Below are 18,946 nucleotides of genomic sequence, written 5' to 3' on the forward strand. Positions count from 1 at the left end.
TAGGGGATCCAACACCCTCTACTGCCCTGTGGGGGCACTGCACCCCTGTGATGCACAGCCAGCCATACATGTAGGCAAAACTCACATACATAAGAATAAATTAGAGAACCAGAACTGAGCTGGGTGTGGGGCATCAACCCGCCCTCAGCATTTGGGAGGCAGAGGCAGGAAGAGTTTTAGAAGTCTGGTCTTTGTGGAAGTCACAGGACAGCCAGGGCTACATAGTAAGTAAGACCCTGTCTCAAAAGAGGGGCAGGGTGGAGGGGGGACAAGAATTGGCTGGGTTTGGGCCTTGGACAGGGAGGTAGGTGGGGTTAAAAGTTAAAAAGTCAGTAGCTTCACTGTAGCTGCCCCTTCTGTGGAGAGCTTCACTAATTTTGGCTATATATATATATTTCTTTTTTTTTTTTTTTTGGAGCTGAGGATCGAACCCAGGGCCTTGCACTTGCTAGGCAAGCGCTCTACCACTGAGTGAAATCCCCAACCCCAATTTGGCTATATTTTAAACTATGCTATAACTGGGGTGGAGTGCTTGCCTAGCATGCTTGAGGGCCTGGTTCAATCTCCAACGCCAAAACAAGAAATGAGATTAAAAAAAGACACCCTAATGTAAGCATTCTAAAAAGGCAGATGAAGGAGCGGGTCTGTGACAAGCTCACTTCGACAGCAAGACAAATCTCCAAACAAGAGAAAAAGATTTCAAAAGATTTTTTTCTAAATCCTGCTAAGAAACCAAATGTGTCAGGTTCTACTTACCTGTATGTAAAGGCACAGCCACCAGCGACAGCTCTAAGGCACCCGTTAACTAAGCAGTCCCTAGTGCAAGGCGAGAGGGATGCTCACATCGGGAAGGTCCACTGGGCACTCACAGAGCCAGCCAGGTCACTGGGGGCCCTGAAACGTCTCAACAGTGGACTGCTATAGTGTGAGGCTCGGCGCTTCCTTTTCTTCCTGTTGTATATGCAGCCCGGCTTTAAAACTGTTCAGAATCACTACCCAAATCCTTCTCAGTTACTGAGACTTTGAAAAGTCCCAAGTTCTGGGGATGTATTATATGAAACTGTAATTTAATAGAATCATAAACTGATTAATCCCAAAGTATCTTTAATTTCAATAACCTATTTAAGAAAAAGTGTCTCTCTTCAGTACACTGTCCATTTCTGAAGTACTCATGTTTCTAAACAACTTTAAAAGCTGTAATTAGACATAATACCAGTGCATCTTAGTAACTGAGTAAGTAGATAATTCAGTTTCCTACAAACCCACCCACTTGATATGACCTAATTCCAGAAGTGTAAACCATGATTCAATCTCCACATTTTAATTTAACATATTCTACCTCCCACTCTGTAACTATGAGCAAGAAGAAAATTGTATTTAAAATATTAAAGATTTCATTTGGATCAACCTCTCTGATGTGTTGATCCCCAAAATGATAAAACATAGTTAATACCTACCCTTAGAGAAAAGCATCACTTGGAATAAACTTACCAATAACTATTTTATACCCTACATGAGCCCACCACTCTGTGTAGTTCTGGATAAGGCTAGTGAGTGTAATTTCCCATAATTTCCAGGAACTCTGAAATGCTGAACTGAAGTAAGATCTAGCAAGTGCAAGGCCCTGGGTTCGATCCTCAGCTCCAGAAAAAAAAAAAAAAAAAAAAAAACTACTGTTCCATAACACTTCTTAAACAGCACAAGGGCTGCAAACATCATCTCCAGAACTGAGCACAGTGTTTGGCAATATGGACATCAGTGTATTAATTTATCAAACAAATAACCCAATAAACTGCTATAATTTAGCTCCTTGGTATGCTGTAATAATTACTTCAAATTCTATGTAATAAAACAGAATAGACTCAAAATCTTATTTTTACAAGTAAATGCTGAAAGAAATATTTAAAGATCTCCAGTTTAATGGGATGTAGAGCTAGCCTTTCAGAAACAAATACTTTGGCTATTGATTTTCTGCATTCAAGATAATTTTCATCAACATTTTTTTCTTTATGAAATTTAAAAAGAAACATCAGCCGGGCGGTGGTGGTGCATGCCTGTAATCCCAGCACTCGGGAGGCAGAGGCAGGTGGATTTCTGTGAGTTCAAGGCCAGCCTGGGCTACAAAGCGAGTTCCAGGACAGCCTCCAAAGCTACAGAGAAACCCTGTCTCGAAAAACCAAAACAAAAAACAAAAAATAAAAAAATAAAGAATGCATTCTAAATTGTCTTAAAAAAGCACTTATTTCTCTAATGAAGTTACTTTAAAACTAACCAGAAATTTGTGAGAATTAAAATGGCAAAGAGTGGGGTAACTGCAAATGTTCGTGTTTTTGCGCTTCAAAAAGTATCTGGTACCAGAGTTAAGAGACTTTTTGCATCTATAAGAGAATTACTCCCCACATATCATAGATTTTAACATGCCTTACAAAGCCCATGATAATTTAAGACCATTTTCAATGTCTGCTACCACGAATCAAGAAATTCATATATTCAAAGTTAGTTGTGGAAAATTAAACATGGGCAATTTCAGTAACTCTTAGTCTCAAAAATTAAAGAACTTAGATATACTTGGCACTCCTACACTCGATGACGTGGGCTGAGAGCAACAGGCTATATGGGCTCAGTTACTGAAATGGTTGGTTTGTTTATTTTAAAGATTTATTTATTGATTATGTATACAGTGTTCTGTCTTCATGTACACTTGCAGGCCAGAAGAGGGCGCCAGATCTCATTACAGATGGTTGTGAACCACCATGTGGTTGCTGGGAATTGAACTCAGGACCTCTGTAAGAACAGCCCCTGCTCTTAACCTCGGAGCCATCTCTCCAGCCCCCTAAAACAGTTTAATAAGTAGAATTCTCCATAACAAATATTCTGGAAAAATAAAAAAGAATGTAAATACATTCTCTACTCAGTTAGATATTTGATGCCCCCAGCTTTCTCAGAGCTGAGTAAATAAATCACAGTGATTCCTCCTGTGCCTAAGGGGCAGTACTTAATAAAGAAAGTTGGTTCAAAATATTCATAAGTACATATGGCCTAAGAAATATATAATCAAAAAAATCTCAGAGTGAGAAAAGAAAACTGAGGAGCATGACTCATAAATGCTGTCTATTGGAAGGAGCTTCTCACGCCTACCTTCCTCATCTGGAGAACATGTTCACTTTCTCTGTGTACAGCAAGAAACAAGTGAGCCACATAGCTACGACTTCATCAGGAAGGAATCAAGCCAAAGCCAGCCAGGACACACAACTCAGTTTCCACCAGTGGTAATGAGAATGTTTTATTTTAAATGGAACATGAAGACTTAAAGCACAGCCTTAAGGTTTCAATTCTTCACTTTGAATATCAAGAAAGCAATTACTCCAAAAATCACAGAAACATGTTGAACTAACTAAACAGAAAACAAAGTGGGTATTTAAGTCATTGCATTTATCATCATTAGTGGAAACAGATGTCCTGATAACTCCAGTACATAGACAGCACACTTCATAATCTCATTATACATTTAAAACACTACAAATGTTTACAAAGAACATTTGGATTTCACAATTGTTTACAGAATATCTTACAATATTAAAAACATGATGCTCTATATGAAAATCAATAAGGACAATTTAGTCTTTCTCAGCAAAAAAAGATTCAGTATCACAAATTTAATGTGTAAATTTATATATGAATTCAAAAAGGAATCCATTTAAACCTCACATTGCCACATAACTACTTATTTTGTAAACTGATAAAAACGATGTACTTTTTGGAAACATGTCCATCAAAACCAAAAAGTTAATGTTTACTTTTTCCTTTATTAGCAACGTTTGGTGTGTTTTTCTGTTTGGGTTCCCAGAGTGCGTTTTTGACAAATCTCGAGGCAGCACCTCTATCCAGCTTGGCAGCCTTTTTCTTGTCTGTTATTTCTTTGACTCTGTTCATGTAGACTCTGATTCTTTCCTTAGAGATAAAAAGAAAAAAATAAAAGGCAATGATTTCCTGAGCTGTTCTCTATCGCTAGGTTTTATTATCCTCTTTCTCAGTGAGTATTTATTGTCCATTAAGTCCACGGAACCAGTGAGTGCAAATGAACAGGATGAACACACCCCACGCTTTCTCAGAGCTGAGAGTCTAGGGAAAGACAAACTTTAAACTCCCTCCAGTGGACATGGAGGTGCACCCAGCACTTGGCAAGCAGAAGCAGGAGGATCAAGACATCAAAATCATCCAGGCTGAGGCCAGCTTGACCTCCACAAGACCCTGTCTAAAGACAGCAACAACAAAGAGTCAAATATTTTAGAAGTGTTCTGGACTCTTCCAGAGACAGCTCACGCAAGGCTCGCATGAGGGTATCACGATAGCACTGAATAATACCTGCCTTATATATAGCTCTATTGTTTTGATTAACATTAACCTCAATTCTCATTTTAACTATTTTGTATCTGAAGAGTAAATTCTAAAATCTGAGTTCTACACTTACATCAACAAATTAAATTCTCCCATCATTTTTCTAAACAGAAATGGGTGAGGCAGTATTTATATCTACTTTATGTTACTGTCTAGTGTCACAATTAAAATAGGTAGAATGAAATGGGAGAGCTTTTTATTCAATTTCATAATTTTGACTGGAAAGTATGTGAAATTTTCTAAAATACAGACTTTAAAGTTAAGCAACATAGTAGGTTTCTGGACCACTTTAAATCTCCTGAGAATATTACTCAGAATAAATAAATCTTATACTTCAAATAGTGAAATAAAGCTGATGAAAACCATAAAATATAGTAAATGACTGATTACTACTCAAAAACAAGTTTCACTGAAATAAAACAGATGAACATACATGGTAAAATACTAAACCTGACAAGTGTTTCATTATCAAAACTGAGTAACTGCTCAAAGTCCTCTACTGGCTCCTTATTCTCTCCTGCAAGAGCCACAACCGTTACAAGGCAGCACATCCACCCTCGCCCTGCCCTGGGACCTTCGCCCTGCTTACTGCTCTGCTGACAAACATCCGTCCAGCTACTGCCTTCCAGTCTGCTCAACTGTCAACCTTGTCTTCACCACCAACACTGGAACTTTACCCAGGCACTTCAGTTCGCTATACCTGCTCCGCTTTTTCCTTTTTCCCCATAAACTACCTTTTCAGTGTCCTGCACAGTCAGTACATGCAGCATTTATCTTACAGTGTTTCCCTTCATTCTGGGTGTGGCATCTGCCACATTCCTCAGCCTTTTCTCTGAGGCATCACCTCACGTGAAAATGATGCCTAGTTCTTAGTAGGCACTCAATTATCCTTGGATGAATAAGGTGACTATTTTATCACTTGTGATGCATATGACAAATAGCAAATAGATTTCCTCTAATTCTGTGATCAATTAGTAATGTCTGTTGCAAGGTCAGAAAAGGGTAATAGACTTAAGAATGCTTTTTATTTGCCAATCCTTTTCCAGAAAATTAATGTGCTCTCCATAAAGTAGACCCTGAAGGAGAATGAAGACAAATGGTCTTATCCTTTTACAAACACAATATTGAGTACTGTAAATAACTGTGTCGAAAAATCATTTTTTAAAAGGACACTATCAGAAAGCTAAAAAGATGACCTGCACTTCTTAAAGCCAGTATCGTTGGTCAAATAAAATCTATAGATACTCCTTTATGCTTTTCTTTTAAAATTTTTTCACAACTGGTATATTTAAGTATAAAGTTATTTTTCCCTCAATAACCTTAAAAGAAGAAAATATCCTGGTCTATACATTTTTTAATAAAGAAGCCGGAATTACTCAGTTTATTTTTAAGTGCTTTACTAAGATATAAATAACACATTCACTGGCTACTAAAAGACTTGAAAACAAGGATACAATGTCAAGTGTGTTTTGCATATATATGTACATTATATTTTATGTGCACAAAGAATAAACTCATTAAAATTCTTATTCATAAAGCCAAGTCAGTAAGGTAACTATGTTTGATTTCTATTTTTCTCCTTTGAATTGGATGATTTGATTTAATATTTGAAGTCAGCAAAAACTCCAAGATATTAGCTCTTACTTAGTGTACTTACACATCTAAATGGAATACAGAGACAAATGCAGAAGATTTATTATGGGCTGTAAATATGTCACTGATGCAGAATTACTGGACAGTATACATATAGCTGGTGCCAAAAAAGCTTTTAGCTTTGTTGCTGAACTGAATTCTTTACTGCTGAGAAAATGAGTTAATGGAGGAATTGAAAAGGTAGGAAAGAAATTTCCCCATCTTTGCTAGTAAATCAAATGGAATACACTTTTAAGAATTGTCTAAGAGTTTTTTTTCTTAAGTAGCCCTGGAGATGAATAAAATTTTTAAGAATTTATAGGAAAAATAATATGAAAGTTATAAATAATTACGAGAATTATGCCATTCTGCTATAATTCTGATCTCCCTAATCAGTGATAATGGCCATATGACTGAAATTCCAGAGTTATACAACAGACCTATAAATAGGGATAAATCACAGATGTCTTACCAATTCTTGCTTCACTGGATGTTCCTTCGGATTAACTCCTTGGGTTGCCAAATAAACTATAAGAGAAAGATCACATTAAATAAAGTGGTATATATAATAGTAAGAGTGTTATACTAAAAGAAATCCTAGTTACTCAAACAAGGAAAGTTGCATAGTTAATTCAATTTCAAATTATTTAACCTCTATGAATTATTAAGTTTGTATGTAGCTCACAGGCATCCTGTACTCTGACATAAAAAAAATAAATAAATTTGACTGATAAAAAGGATAATTTTATGTTCATTGATAGCTCTTAAAAACAAATCACCCTTAACATAATAATATACTTTCTAATGAACTACATAGAAACATACCTACCCCAAAACATTGAGTTTAATGTGTATGCAGAAACTAAATCCACCTTCGCTTGCTCCAGTGGGTCCAACTAAAACAGAAAGGGACAAGAAAATGAAAGATACACACAAACTCTGAACACCAACAGATAATACTTTAAACTTTTCCCAATCACAAGGTATCAAAGGCATGTTTTTCTCACTTCCTTTAATCCAATAATGAAATGATCTAGAAATAATTTGCACAAAAATGTGTTCTTAGACCAGCGATTCTTTTTGGTTATTTCTGAGATTGTATTTTAATTACAACACTTCTCTCTTCCTTTTCTTCCCTCCAAACCCTCCTATATACCCCTCCTTGTTCGCCTTCATATTCATCAGTCGCTACTGCAAACTTACATGTATTTGTATAGACATACATACACCCAAATATAATCAGTGCAGTTTTGTTTTGTTTTTGCTAAAAATTTTCACTTCAGGGTATCATTTCTGGTTAAACAAGGAATTTCTACAATCTGAGAAAAATTCTTCTAATTTATATCAATTTCAGAGTTATAATCTAGGCCTTTATGTCAAAAGTAATTACTCAACATAAGCATTGTACATGGTTCACTTACATATAAGAAGCAGAACAAAATGCTTTGGCAATTCAAAGTCATTTCATTACTGTTTTTGTACTGCATTGTTTCTAGAAACTTTGATATTATTACAATATTTAAAAGGTCAAAGATAGATTCCATCAAAAAAAAAAAAAAATGCTATCATATCTTTGCTTTCCAAAATTAAATTCCCAATGCAAAAGTTTTGCAGGATATTCTAGACAAATATACTCCAACACGTCTATGCCTGAAACCCCAGTAAGAAGACATGGACAGTGCTAATCAACTGTTTCTTCCACATGTTACTGTCTTATGAAATTCATCTTCAGGAAACACATTTAAAGTATCTTCTGCTGCTGGGCGATGGTGGCACACACCTTTAATCCCAGAACTTTGGAGGCAGAGGCAGGCAGATCTCTGTAAATTCAAGGCCAGCCTGGTCTACAGAGTGAGCTCCAGGACAGCCAGGGCTACACAGTGAAGAAACCCTGTCTCAGAAAACAAAAGACAACAACAAAATACCTTCTGCAACAACTCATTTCTAGAGACAGACATCATGGTCTTCAGCATGTCATCCACAGCACCCAGGGAGCTCTCCAGGGCTGATAAAGATTCATGAATTTCTACGGGATAGTCCTCATTCATTTCTTCACCTGCCATTTCAACAACTGAAAAAAGAAGTTCTCAGAATTCATACTGGAGACAGAACTTTAGAAAGAAAATAAAAAGTACATTTACTTTTGAGTAAGGTTAGCAAGTGAATCTTGGCAGGCAAGTCTTGAACAGCTACCATCCAGCACCTTTTCCTAAAAGGCGCCTCTTTCCTGGGAAGGAGGAAAAAATCCACCCAGGCCATATCAAGCCCTTGAGATTTTCAAAGCTCTGAAAACATGATTCTAATACAATATATCAATAAGCAAAACCCATGTTCACTCAGATTCAGTGGCACGTGCACTTGGGAAGTGGAGCAAGAGGATGAGGAGATCCAGGTCACCCTCAGCTACAGGTTAAGTTCAAGGCCAGTCTTGCCATCTCAGAAATAAAAATAAATGGGGAAACAAAGCTATATTTTTTAAAAGCATTCTGTTGAAGGCAAATTTATTTAAAGCTGAAAGTCTGATAAACAAATCCTCTAACGTCTGCTGAAGAAATCAACAAAGTGAGTTTCTCTGAAAATTTATTTTATTTAGCTTTTTAAAACTTAGGTGTCAGCCAGGCGGTGGTGGCGCATGCCTTTAATATGCCAGCACTCAGGAGGCAGAAACAGGCAGATCTTTGTGAGTTCGAGGCCAGCCTGGTCTACAGAGCGAGATCCAGGAAAGGTGCAAAGCTACACAGAGAAATCCTGTCTCGAAAAACCAAAACAAACAAACAAAAACTTAGGTGTCATTCTGACAGTTCATTGTACTAAACTTAAAAAACAAATCCTAGATATGAAAAATCTTTATCAACTATCACTAAAATTACTTTTCAAGTTCAAATTTATATGTGTTTATATCCTTAAGCATCTTAATAACAGCTGAATACCAGATTGGTCTGGGGGGGTGGTACCAGGTTGGTTGGGGGGGGGGCACCAGGTTGGTTGGGGGTGGTACCAGGTTGGTTTGGGGGGCAGTACCAGGTTGGTTTAGGGGGGTACCAGTTTGGTTTGGAGGGTGGTACCAGGTTGATTTAGGGGGATAGTACAAGGTTGGTTGTGGGGGGTGACAGCAGGTTGGTTTTGGAGAGGTGGTTCCAGGTTGGTTTGGGGGGTGGCACCAGGTTGGTTGGGGGGTGGTACCAGGTTGGTTGGGGGGGTACCAGGTTGGTTGGGGGGGTACCAGGTTGGTTGGGGGGTGGTACCAGGTTGGTTGGGGGGTGGTACCAGGTTGGTTGGGGGGGTACCAGGTTGGTTGGGTGGCACCAGGTTGGTTGGGGGGGTACCAGGTTGGTTGGGGGGGTGCCAGGTTGGTTGGGGTGGCACCAGGTTGGTTGGGGGGTACCAGGTTGGTTGGGGGGGTGGCACCAGGTTGGTTGGGGGGGTGGCACCAGGTTGGTTGGGGGTACCAGGTTGGTTGGGGGGGTGGCACCAGGTTGGTTGGGGGATGGTACCAGGTTGGTTTGGGGGGGTGGCACCAGGTTGGTGGGGGGGGGTACCAGGTTGGTGGGAGGGGGGTGGAAGCAGACCCTTTAGCTTTCAATGCTGCCTGCTGGAACGCTGACTCTGTTTCCCTGGGGAAATATAAAAAAATCACTAAATCTCTCTGGGCTTCCAATTTTTCATTCATGAAATAATCTAGTTGGTCTAATGATCTGTAAAGTTCATTATCAAAATTATGGATAATTGTGTTGCATATGGAAATGGTATTACAGACATATGATGTCTGTTATTTAAGGACACAAACTGAAGTACATGGTAATTAAAAACATGAAATTACTTTTTAAAAAAGCAGCCTTCATAAATTGAAGAGCACAACAAGGATTTGTGTGGATTATTACAGTGAAGTCAGACAGCAGGCCATCACACACTGAGTCCGGAACAGATTCAGCTGTGCACTGCAGGATGAAGAGAAGTGAGCCAGAGGAGGTGAGCCTGGAACATTCACACAGCTAGCACAGACAGAGGGACAGGCTGGAGGTGCTCACCACACCTGCACAGCTGCTCAACACCACTCACAAATCTGCCACTGTCAACAAAGGCTCGCATTTCACAACATGTGACCATACACAGAATGTCTTTAAGACACTCTAATTTCAGTGGGTAGGACAGGGCAGCTGCTTGGGAACTGAACCAAGGGCCTTAACAATGCTAAGTACACACCCTTCCTCTAAGCTACACCTCCAACCTCAAAATATCACAATTCCTTCTATATTTACCTGATTCTTTAAAATGTATCCATGTGAAAACATACAGATCAATTCTAAATATAATACTAAGGAAACATACCTGACACATAGATCAGGTCTAAGTCCAAATAAAATACTAAAGAAATAACCTGAGCACAACAGGAAACAGAGCCTCTGCGAATCAATTTAAAAACAAGCAGCAATTATACACCACCCCAAAGAAAGTAGACAAAGAAGAAGGCAGGGAGTCTTCACCGCAGTGCCCTAACTAGGTACTGATGTTCAGCCACCCTGAGCCCTGCAATGGCTCCTTACCCCTTCAGGACAAACAGGAAAGCAACTTCAAAGTCTGGCCCTCTCGTCCTTCAGCTCAGAAGAATCTAGATGACTAATAACCAAAGAAAACTACTCAACTTCACCAAGGAAACCACGGAAAACAAGATGTCATTTTTCATGTGTCAAACAGCATCTAATGTAAGCTAAAGTGGCCACCAACAGGCCCTTTTCACCATTAGCAGTTTGATTTAATTAAGCATCTTTTGGATCTGATACTCCATTTCAAAACCATATATGTATGTTCCTTGGCCCAGTAAATTTACTTCTCAGAAATGTACATTTAATTTACATGAAACAAAATGTTAATGTGCATCCACTACAGTATTTCTCAAAACCTTAAAACAACGAACAATATGCATGCCTACTAATAGACTGACTAAATAAATGATGCTGTATCATCCAATAAAGCACTGCGCAGTAGTGAAAAAGCACTGAAGTCCAGTTCAGAAAGAGTTCCAAGGTAAGTCAGGAATGAAAACTGAAAAGCAGCATAAACAATATATCCCACTTACTCCTTTACTTAAGAAACTAGTGTCCATAAGGTGCTTAGTGGTGAGTGCAGATAAAACCACATAATCAAATAATCACAGAAACACAAAGTTACAATAACACGGGGGGATAGCAGACATAACAAGACCTGAGGAAAGCAAACCCGTGTTCAAGAAAGCACCCTTGAGAGTGGAGTCAAGGAGACAAAACCAGCAGAGGACCGTGACAGGAAGGGAGTCTTCACCGCAGTGCCCGAACTAGATATTGATGTTCAGCCTCCCTGAGCCTTGCAATGAGTCCTTACCCTTTCAGGACAAACAGGAAAGCAACTTCAAAGTCTGGCCATCTCGTCCTTCAGCCTTAATTCCTATCTTCCCCTCACACTACCACAATTCCCGAGCTAGACCAGTCATCCAAGACAGAATCAGCTGTGGATCCCAGGAAAGAACGCTTGCTAAAGTACCCTTCAAACAACTGACAGTCAGGGGAGGGGGTGTCTGAGAGGTGTGGAGAGATGGATGGGGATGAGGATGATTAAAATGTACTGGGTGCAAGTATGAAATTCTCAAAGGATTAATGAATATATTAGAAAACACAACTGACTGGGAGAGGTGGCAGGGCGAGAAGGGAAGAGATCAGCAAGTAAAACAATGAAAGTTCTCTGCAGGAGAGGTATCCTCTGGCTTAGGTCTTAACAGGGCCACTCTGGCTGCTGTACAGGACAGAGGAAATCTAGGAGACTATGGAGGTGTTGAACTAGTGTAGATGAAATAACAGCACCAGCTATCTACTTAACTAGGCAGAAGGAACTGAAGGTGGAGAACAGCAGTCCAGTTTGGATTGGATTTTGTAGGAAAAGGTAGCAGAATCCACTTATGGGCTGTTGGTGGGTTGTGAGACTAGGGTAAAACAACCAGAAGAGTGGAGATGCTAAGACGAATGACTCACATGGTGGTGCACACTTAGAATCCCAGCACTTGGAAATCTGAGGAAAGAGGATCCTGAGTTCAATGCCAGCTAGACTAGGTAGTGAGACCTGTTATAAAAAAAAAATCTCCCCTAAATCAAGATGGGCAAGCTTGTGGGAATAGAACAGTATTCAGATGTCTGTCCAAATCAAAGTATTGAGTGGGAAGCTAAGTATAAGGAGTCTAGGGTTGAGGGGAGTAGTCAATGAACAGATGGTATTTAAAGTCATTAAAGGAATAAATGAACAGAAAAACGAAGTTGGTACAAGGCCAGAGTATGAGGTGATGAATATCTCATGTAACTTATTTAAGAAGTACACTCCATATTATGTAATTTACCCTCAAGATCACAAGACTCACTTGAATCTATGCCAATAGTGCTCATCATCATGAGCACCATAACACACATCATTAACGTGCACGCATGCACAGACACAGACACAGACACACAGACACACACACACACACACACACACACAAACTGGGACCCAAGTTTGGAGAATCTTATCATGTCTCAGTTTGGACTTACAGATATTAGAAGTTACTACATGAATTCAGGAGAAAAATATATGGTGATGTATATTTGGAACCTGTTTCCATTGCTAAAGCAATTAGTTCCACATAGTTACATTAGTGAGAGAAGGAAAATCCAACATGTACTTGACTGATGTTTGGAACAAGAGCGCTATTTGCAGGTTGAGTACCATAATTCTACTCCTATAATTATGTTTTATACAGCAGTGCCTTAGAAAATAATGGTGAAACATATATAGAAGTTCTCAATAAATGCTACTGTCTCGGTCATACAGTGATTCTGCCAGTGTTAGCTGTAATTTTCAATAAAATCCAAAAAATATATAAGGCTTCCTTTTCATGACCTCTAAAAACACATCACAGGAGTTAGATAAATGGCTAAGTGGATAAAGCACCTATCCCCGCCCCAAGCCTGAGGGCTGGAATTCAGATCTCCTGCGCCCTCATAAATGTGGGGCAGGTATGGAGGGGGCCCAACACTCAGAAGGCAGAAACAGGGCTCACCTAGCAGCTTAGCTAGACTAGCTGAAGTCAGTCAGTCTCAGGTTCACTAAGAGCCTTGTGGAGTGCCACTCAATGAACAAAGTGGACAACGATGGAGGAAAACATCACACACAAATACACAATCAAAAACTCCAGGAATAAAAAAATCACATGAATTACAAGGCTGAAGAGATGGCTCAGCAGTTAAGAGCACTTGTTTATCTTCCAGAGAATCCAAGTTTGGTTTCCAGCTCCATGGGATCATACACATCAATGAATAGAAAGTTTTTAAACACAATAAGGAAATAGCTTAAGACTGGGGTCACGCTGGAAACAAATTCTATTCAATGCTTACTTCAGTGAGTTCAAAATTAAAGTTAAAAGCAGCAAAAACTACCTTCTCCAAAGCATAGAACTTGTTGATTGCAATTAAAGAAATGATAATAATAAGGTTGTGATGGAGATTAAGTAAGTAATATTGGTAAAACTCTTAAAGCTGCACTCTATTAATACTCAAAACATTAGCTAATAATATTAGTTATTGCTTTATGAAAATGAAAATAACCAAGTTTAATCCAATGTAGAATATATATATATATATATATATATATATATATATATATTATATATATGATTAAATGCTTGGAAACAGTAGCTACTGTTATATGCATAGCAATTTAAAAAGTTAAAAGCAATTAAGAGAAAACTGTATCACTATAGGTATTGGAAAGCATCTACAACATCTCTGATTTGAGGTATCCATTTCTATTACTTTTTTTAAAAGGACTGTTCACACTGTCATCTTATCTTGTAACAAAACAATGCAGCCTGTCGATGCTACCAACCACGAGTAGTGTTCTAAAGTTTAGAAAGGCCTAATTAGTTATTTATAAATAAAAAGTGTATGGTTGATATTTGGTTCTGGGCTGGAGAGATGGCTCAGAAGTTAAGAGCGCCAACTGCTCTTCCAAAGGTCCTGAGTTCAATTCCCAGCACCCACATGGTGGCTCACAGCCATCTGTAATGAGATCTGGTGCCCTCTTCTGCGTACATAATAAATAAATAAATAAATCTTTAAATTAAAAAAAAAAAGATATTTGGTTCTGTGTACTCTTAGCCCAAACAGGTTAATAACTAAACCACAAACATCACACCTGGGCAAATACACCTTTTCCAAGCCAAAAATAAACTGTAGCCAACAAATTTTAAGTCATTAAACCTTTCTTCTAACAGAAATTTGAGTCACGCTGGACTTCTCCCAGACTATAAAGAAAAATTACTTTCTTGACATAATCAACTACAGCAGAAAGTTCTTGGCCAGGCACGGTGGCGGACGCCTTTAATCCCAGCACTTGCGAGTCAGAGAGAGGCGGGACTGAGTTCGAGGCCAGCCTGGACTACAGAGAGACTTCGGACCACCCAGGGCTACACAGAGAAACCCAGTGTCAAAAAGAGAAAAATAAAATTAAGCCGTTCTCTCAAGTGAGCTAACACCGTGCCACCGTAAGCATTCCGATCTTGGGCAGACAGTAAACACTGCGTGGGGGGAAAAAAATCACTCTTTCCACCTTCTCCGTTTAGATTTGAAATTAGCCAGAAACCGATGGCGTTGGGTTTTCAACCCTTAACGGGAAACGTTAACAATCGAAGCAAAAAAGGCAGGACTGAGAGAGCGAGAAACCAGGGTCCAAAGCAAGGCAGGGCCTGAGAGCCGCGCGGACAGGCTCAGCGGACTGCCGGGGCCACGCCAGCGGCGCCGGGGCACGCTGCCTCCTCCCAGTCGGCCACAGGACGGACGCGATCCCGGGGCGCGGGAAGGGGACCGTTAGAGGAGCACGACAATCGCCGGGACCCAGCTTTGCACTATACCTCAGCACCGTGGACGCTCGTCTCCCGGAAGGAGGTCGCACGGTGATGACGCCATGACACTGCCTCCGCCTGCCGCGCGTGCGTGGCTCCGGGTCTGGCGCGTGCGTAGTTCAGGCCCCTGGCTCGCCCCGCCTCCGTCCCGTCGGGAAGCTGAGCGAAGGTTCTAAGTGCTTCTCGCCGGGTGGGAAGTGAGAGGGAGGAGTAGATTAGGCTTCGGCTCTCACCTACCCCAGATGCTAGTTGATGTTCCCGACAGCTTTGTTCAGGTATTTCGCATGACAGAAACTGGGTCCAGAGCTCAGATTAAGCTTTTTGACGAGCTTCCAGATGCCTGGACAATGAAAATACAATTTAAAAAAAAAGTTAATGAGGGTGCGGACATATGCAAAGTACAAGCCCAGATCTTGTTCTTTTGTTTCTGTCTTTGAACGGGTCTCATGTAATATGAATCCGCAACACTTCACGTGTGCTGGGGTTACAGGCTGTGCCACCATTCCTGACTATGCTGAATAGTTTTACGTCAATCACACAAGCTAAAGTGACCTGAGAGCAGGGAACCTCAATTAGTCACCACTCCCTCCTTACCCCAACCATGGCCAACTGCGTGCCCAAAAGGAAAACGTCTCACCCTCCTCCTTTCTGCCCTGTAACTATTCCATGATGCATGAATCTATTTAATCTCATCAATAAAAAACAGGAGTCAAATATCAGGGTAGTGACCTGAAAGATCAGAGAAGCAAAGGAGCAGCCACTAGGACTTCTTATCTCTCTGGATCCTCTGACCGAATAGGGACCGAGAGATCCTGTCTCTACAAGCTTTATATATATTCCTCTCACCACCTCCCAAATTCTTGGATTAAAGGTGTGAGCCACCACCTGGCATCTATGGTTAAATAGTGGCTAGCTCCGCCCTCTGGTCGCCAGGCAAGCTTTATTTGACAGAACACAAACAAAATATTACGCAATTGCAGCTTGTAAGTGGACAGCAAGCTTGGATTTCTACACAAACCTCCTATGCAGGATTTTCCCATGTTTTCTTCCTACTGACATTACAATTATAGAATCCCACTGCACACAACTGATACTCAATTCATACATACTGACCGCATGAGTTCAATATCCAAACTATTTTTTTTTAAGATTTATTTAGTTTGTATGCAGTATTCTGCCTGCATGTGTCCCTGAAGGCCAGAAGAGGACACCAGATCTTATTACAGATGGTTGTGAGTCACACCATGTGGTTGCTGGGAATTGAACTCAGGACCTTTGGAAGAGCAGTGGGTGCTCTTAACCACTGAGCCATCTCTCCAGCCTCTCTAAACTAATCTATAACCTGTTCGTGTCATGTCACTAGTGTTGTAGCAAATGAGAAACTAGAGAGAAAGTTTCTAAATTTCATTCTCAATTTCTAGAACACCATTAACACAGATCAACAATTAATAAATGAGACCTCATGAAACTGAAATGCTTCGGTATGGCAAAGCACACTATCATTCGGATAAGCAGAAGCCTTCAGAATTGGAAAAGATTTTTAACAACTTCACATCTGATAGAGGGATAATGTTCAAAATATAAAAAGAAATCAAAAACTAGAGATCAAGAAAGCAAATAACCCAATTAAAACATTAGGTAGAGATCTAAAAAAAATTACCAAAGGAGGAAACTCAAATGGCTGAGAAATGCTTAAATGTTCAACATTTTTAGCCATCAGGATTCAAAACAAAACTACTTTGAGATTTCATCTTATACTCATCAGAATAACTATGATCAATAATATAGTGACAGCTCATGCTGCAAGGATGTGAAGTAAGGAGAACACTCATCCATTGCTGGTGGGAGTGCACACTTGTACAGCCACTATGGAAACCAGTGTGGCAGTTCCTCAGGAAAAAAAAAATGAGAATTGATATACCTCAAGATCTAGCTATACCATTTCTATTAATTAGGGTTCTCTATAGTAACAAAATTAATAGAGTGAATACATATATGGGATTTATTAGAATGACTTACAGGCTGTGGTCCAGCTAATCCAACAATGGTTGCCTATGAATGGAATATCCAAGAATCCAGTAGTTGTTCAATCCAGGAGGCTGGATGTCTCCCCTGGTTGTCAGTATACACTAGAACCCCAAAGAAGTGGGCTCTAATGCCAGTGGGCTTGCAATTGAGAGCAAGAACAAGCAGGCAAAGAAAAGAACTGTCTTCTATGTCCTTTTATAGGCTGCCAGCAGAAGGTGTGATCCAGGTTAAAGGCGGATCTTCACACCTCAAAAGATCTAGATTCAAGGTTTATCTTCCCAACCTTAAATGATCCCAATTAGAAGTGGGTCTTCCCATTTTGAATGATTAAATTAAGAAAAAAACCAACTGGGTGTGGTGGCACATTCCTTTAATCCCAGCACTTGGGAGGCAGAGGCAGGCAGATCTCTGAGTTTGAGGCCAGCCTGCAGAGTGTGTTTCAAGACAGTCAGGGATACTCAGAGAAACTCTGTCTTGAAAATAAAGTAAAAGATTTTTTAAAAAATAAAAGAAATGTGGTACATTTGCACAAAGAAGTATTACTTAGCTGTTAAAAAATGAAATCATGGAATTTGCAGGTAAATGATACTAGAGAAAAATTATCATAAGTGAGGTATCTCAAGCCCAGAAAGACACACATGGTATGTGTTTCCTTATATGTGGACATTGGCTGTAAAGTCAAGGATAACCAAGCTACAGTCCGTAAAACCACAGAGGGTAGGTAAACAGTAAGGGACTAAGGAGGACAGATAGATCTTTTTAGGAAAGGAAAATAGAACAGATAGTTATGGGTGGGTATTAGGGGCTGGAATGGGAGGGTCAAGAGGGGAGGGGGAGAGAAGAGGGGAAGGAGTGAGGGAATACAGGGAGAGATATCCAAAGTTAAGGGCCATTTGAGGAGATGTATGGAAACCTAATACAGAAGATTCCTAAAATACACACACACACACACACACACACACACACACACACACACACACATACACACACAGTGATCTAAATGAAATCATCAAATAATAGAGAGACAGAATCCCAGCTGACCATCTCTTGTGACCAAATGAGTTTCCAGTACCAAGATTGGATTACATCTAATTGAGTTGTTGGCCAAAGGAATCTCATGGGAATCCCTAAACAACTCAGGCTGTTGCCAAGACTATAGCTTTCTCTCCACAAATTGATGGCAAGGCCTCATTGCTGAAAATGATATCTACACAACTCGTTGGACATCAAGCTGGTGCCTACATAGAGCCTTCACTCCTATGTTGTAGTGTCTTTGGTACAGAAAGGCATTCTGCACACTACCAAAAGGAAATGTTAAACACAAACCCAGCCACAAACCCTTGGATCAACAAGGGTGTCCTGGCCGCAAGACACGTTAATGCAATGGTGGCACAAAGTTCATGCAAGGAACCAACTAATTTCTGGTTTGACTTAAGGCCCACCCATGAGAAGGAACCCATATCTGACACTGCTTGGATGACCAAGAACCTGAGGCTATACAGCCCAGGGACCTATGATAAAACCAAATACTACTGGTCTTTAAAAAAAAAAAAAGTAGCAAGCCAGTCGGTGATGGTGCTAGCCTTTAATCCCAGCACTCAGGAGGCAGAGGCAGGTGGATTTCTGTGAGTTTGAGGCCAGCTATCATCATGGAATGTGTGTGTGTGTTGGTGGGGGGAGGGCAGAATGCTTTTAAGATCCATAGGCAGTGGATGACCGCAATGAAATAATGTTGTCTGCATATGAAAGGCAGTTGCATATGAGTTTACAGTGACTGTGATCAAATGCACATTTCTTTTTCAAGATCAAGCAAGATAAATCCCAGCATGGGAGAAAGAAAGGTCAGGAAATTGCACCCATAGTTAGGGAGCTATGGGCAACTGATGGCTGTGGGAAGGGGAGAGTCCATTTTCTTCAGGTATATGGCCCTTAAGACATTGCCCATGCTCCAGTAGATGGCCTATACTCAATCACATATGGGCAGCACCA

The 18,946-nt window shown here is 40.1% G+C and overlaps 1 protein-coding gene across 2 annotated transcripts; it reads right to left on the reverse strand.

Moving 5' to 3' along the window:
- Positions 1 to 3,253: 3,253 nt before the first annotated feature.
- Positions 3,254 to 15,021, reverse strand: C1d (C1D nuclear receptor corepressor). 2 transcript variants are annotated; one of them, XM_036201626.1, is made up of 5 exons: positions 14,939 to 15,021; positions 7,956 to 8,101; positions 6,860 to 6,926; positions 6,503 to 6,558; positions 3,254 to 3,951 (listed from the first exon to the last, which is right to left on the reverse strand). In XM_036201626.1, the coding sequence occupies exons 2-5, from the start codon at positions 8,091 to 8,093 to the stop codon at positions 3,787 to 3,789; spliced, it is 426 nt and encodes a 141-aa protein (XP_036057519.1). In that variant the 5' UTR covers positions 8,094 to 8,101; positions 14,939 to 15,021; the 3' UTR covers positions 3,254 to 3,786. The 2 variants fall into 2 exon arrangements, with proteins under 2 accessions (XP_036057519.1, XP_036057518.1); XM_036201625.1 differs by lacking the exon at positions 14,939 to 15,021 and adding an exon at positions 9,851 to 10,385.
- Positions 15,022 to 18,946: the final 3,925 nt, after the last annotated feature.

The sequence above is a fragment of the Onychomys torridus genome, chromosome 10 (genome assembly GCF_903995425.1).
Source record: "Onychomys torridus chromosome 10, mOncTor1.1, whole genome shotgun sequence".
NCBI lineage: Eukaryota > Metazoa > Chordata > Mammalia > Rodentia > Cricetidae > Onychomys > Onychomys torridus.

What these genes read in the sequence shown, in the direction of transcription:
- C1d (XM_036201625.1), bottom strand. Translation starts at nt 9,872, where the DNA reads ATGAAGGCTGCTTTTTTAAAAA. An exon ending in GAAATGAGTTGTTGCAGAAG is followed by an intron (nt 6,927 to 7,955) that starts GTATTTTGTTGT and finishes TTTCTGTTTTAG; the next exon opens with TTGGACCCACTGGAGCAAGC. An exon ending in ATTAAACTCAATGTTTTGGG is followed by an intron (nt 6,559 to 6,859) that starts GTAGGTATGTTT and finishes TTTCTCTTATAG; the next exon opens with TTTATTTGGCAACCCAAGGA.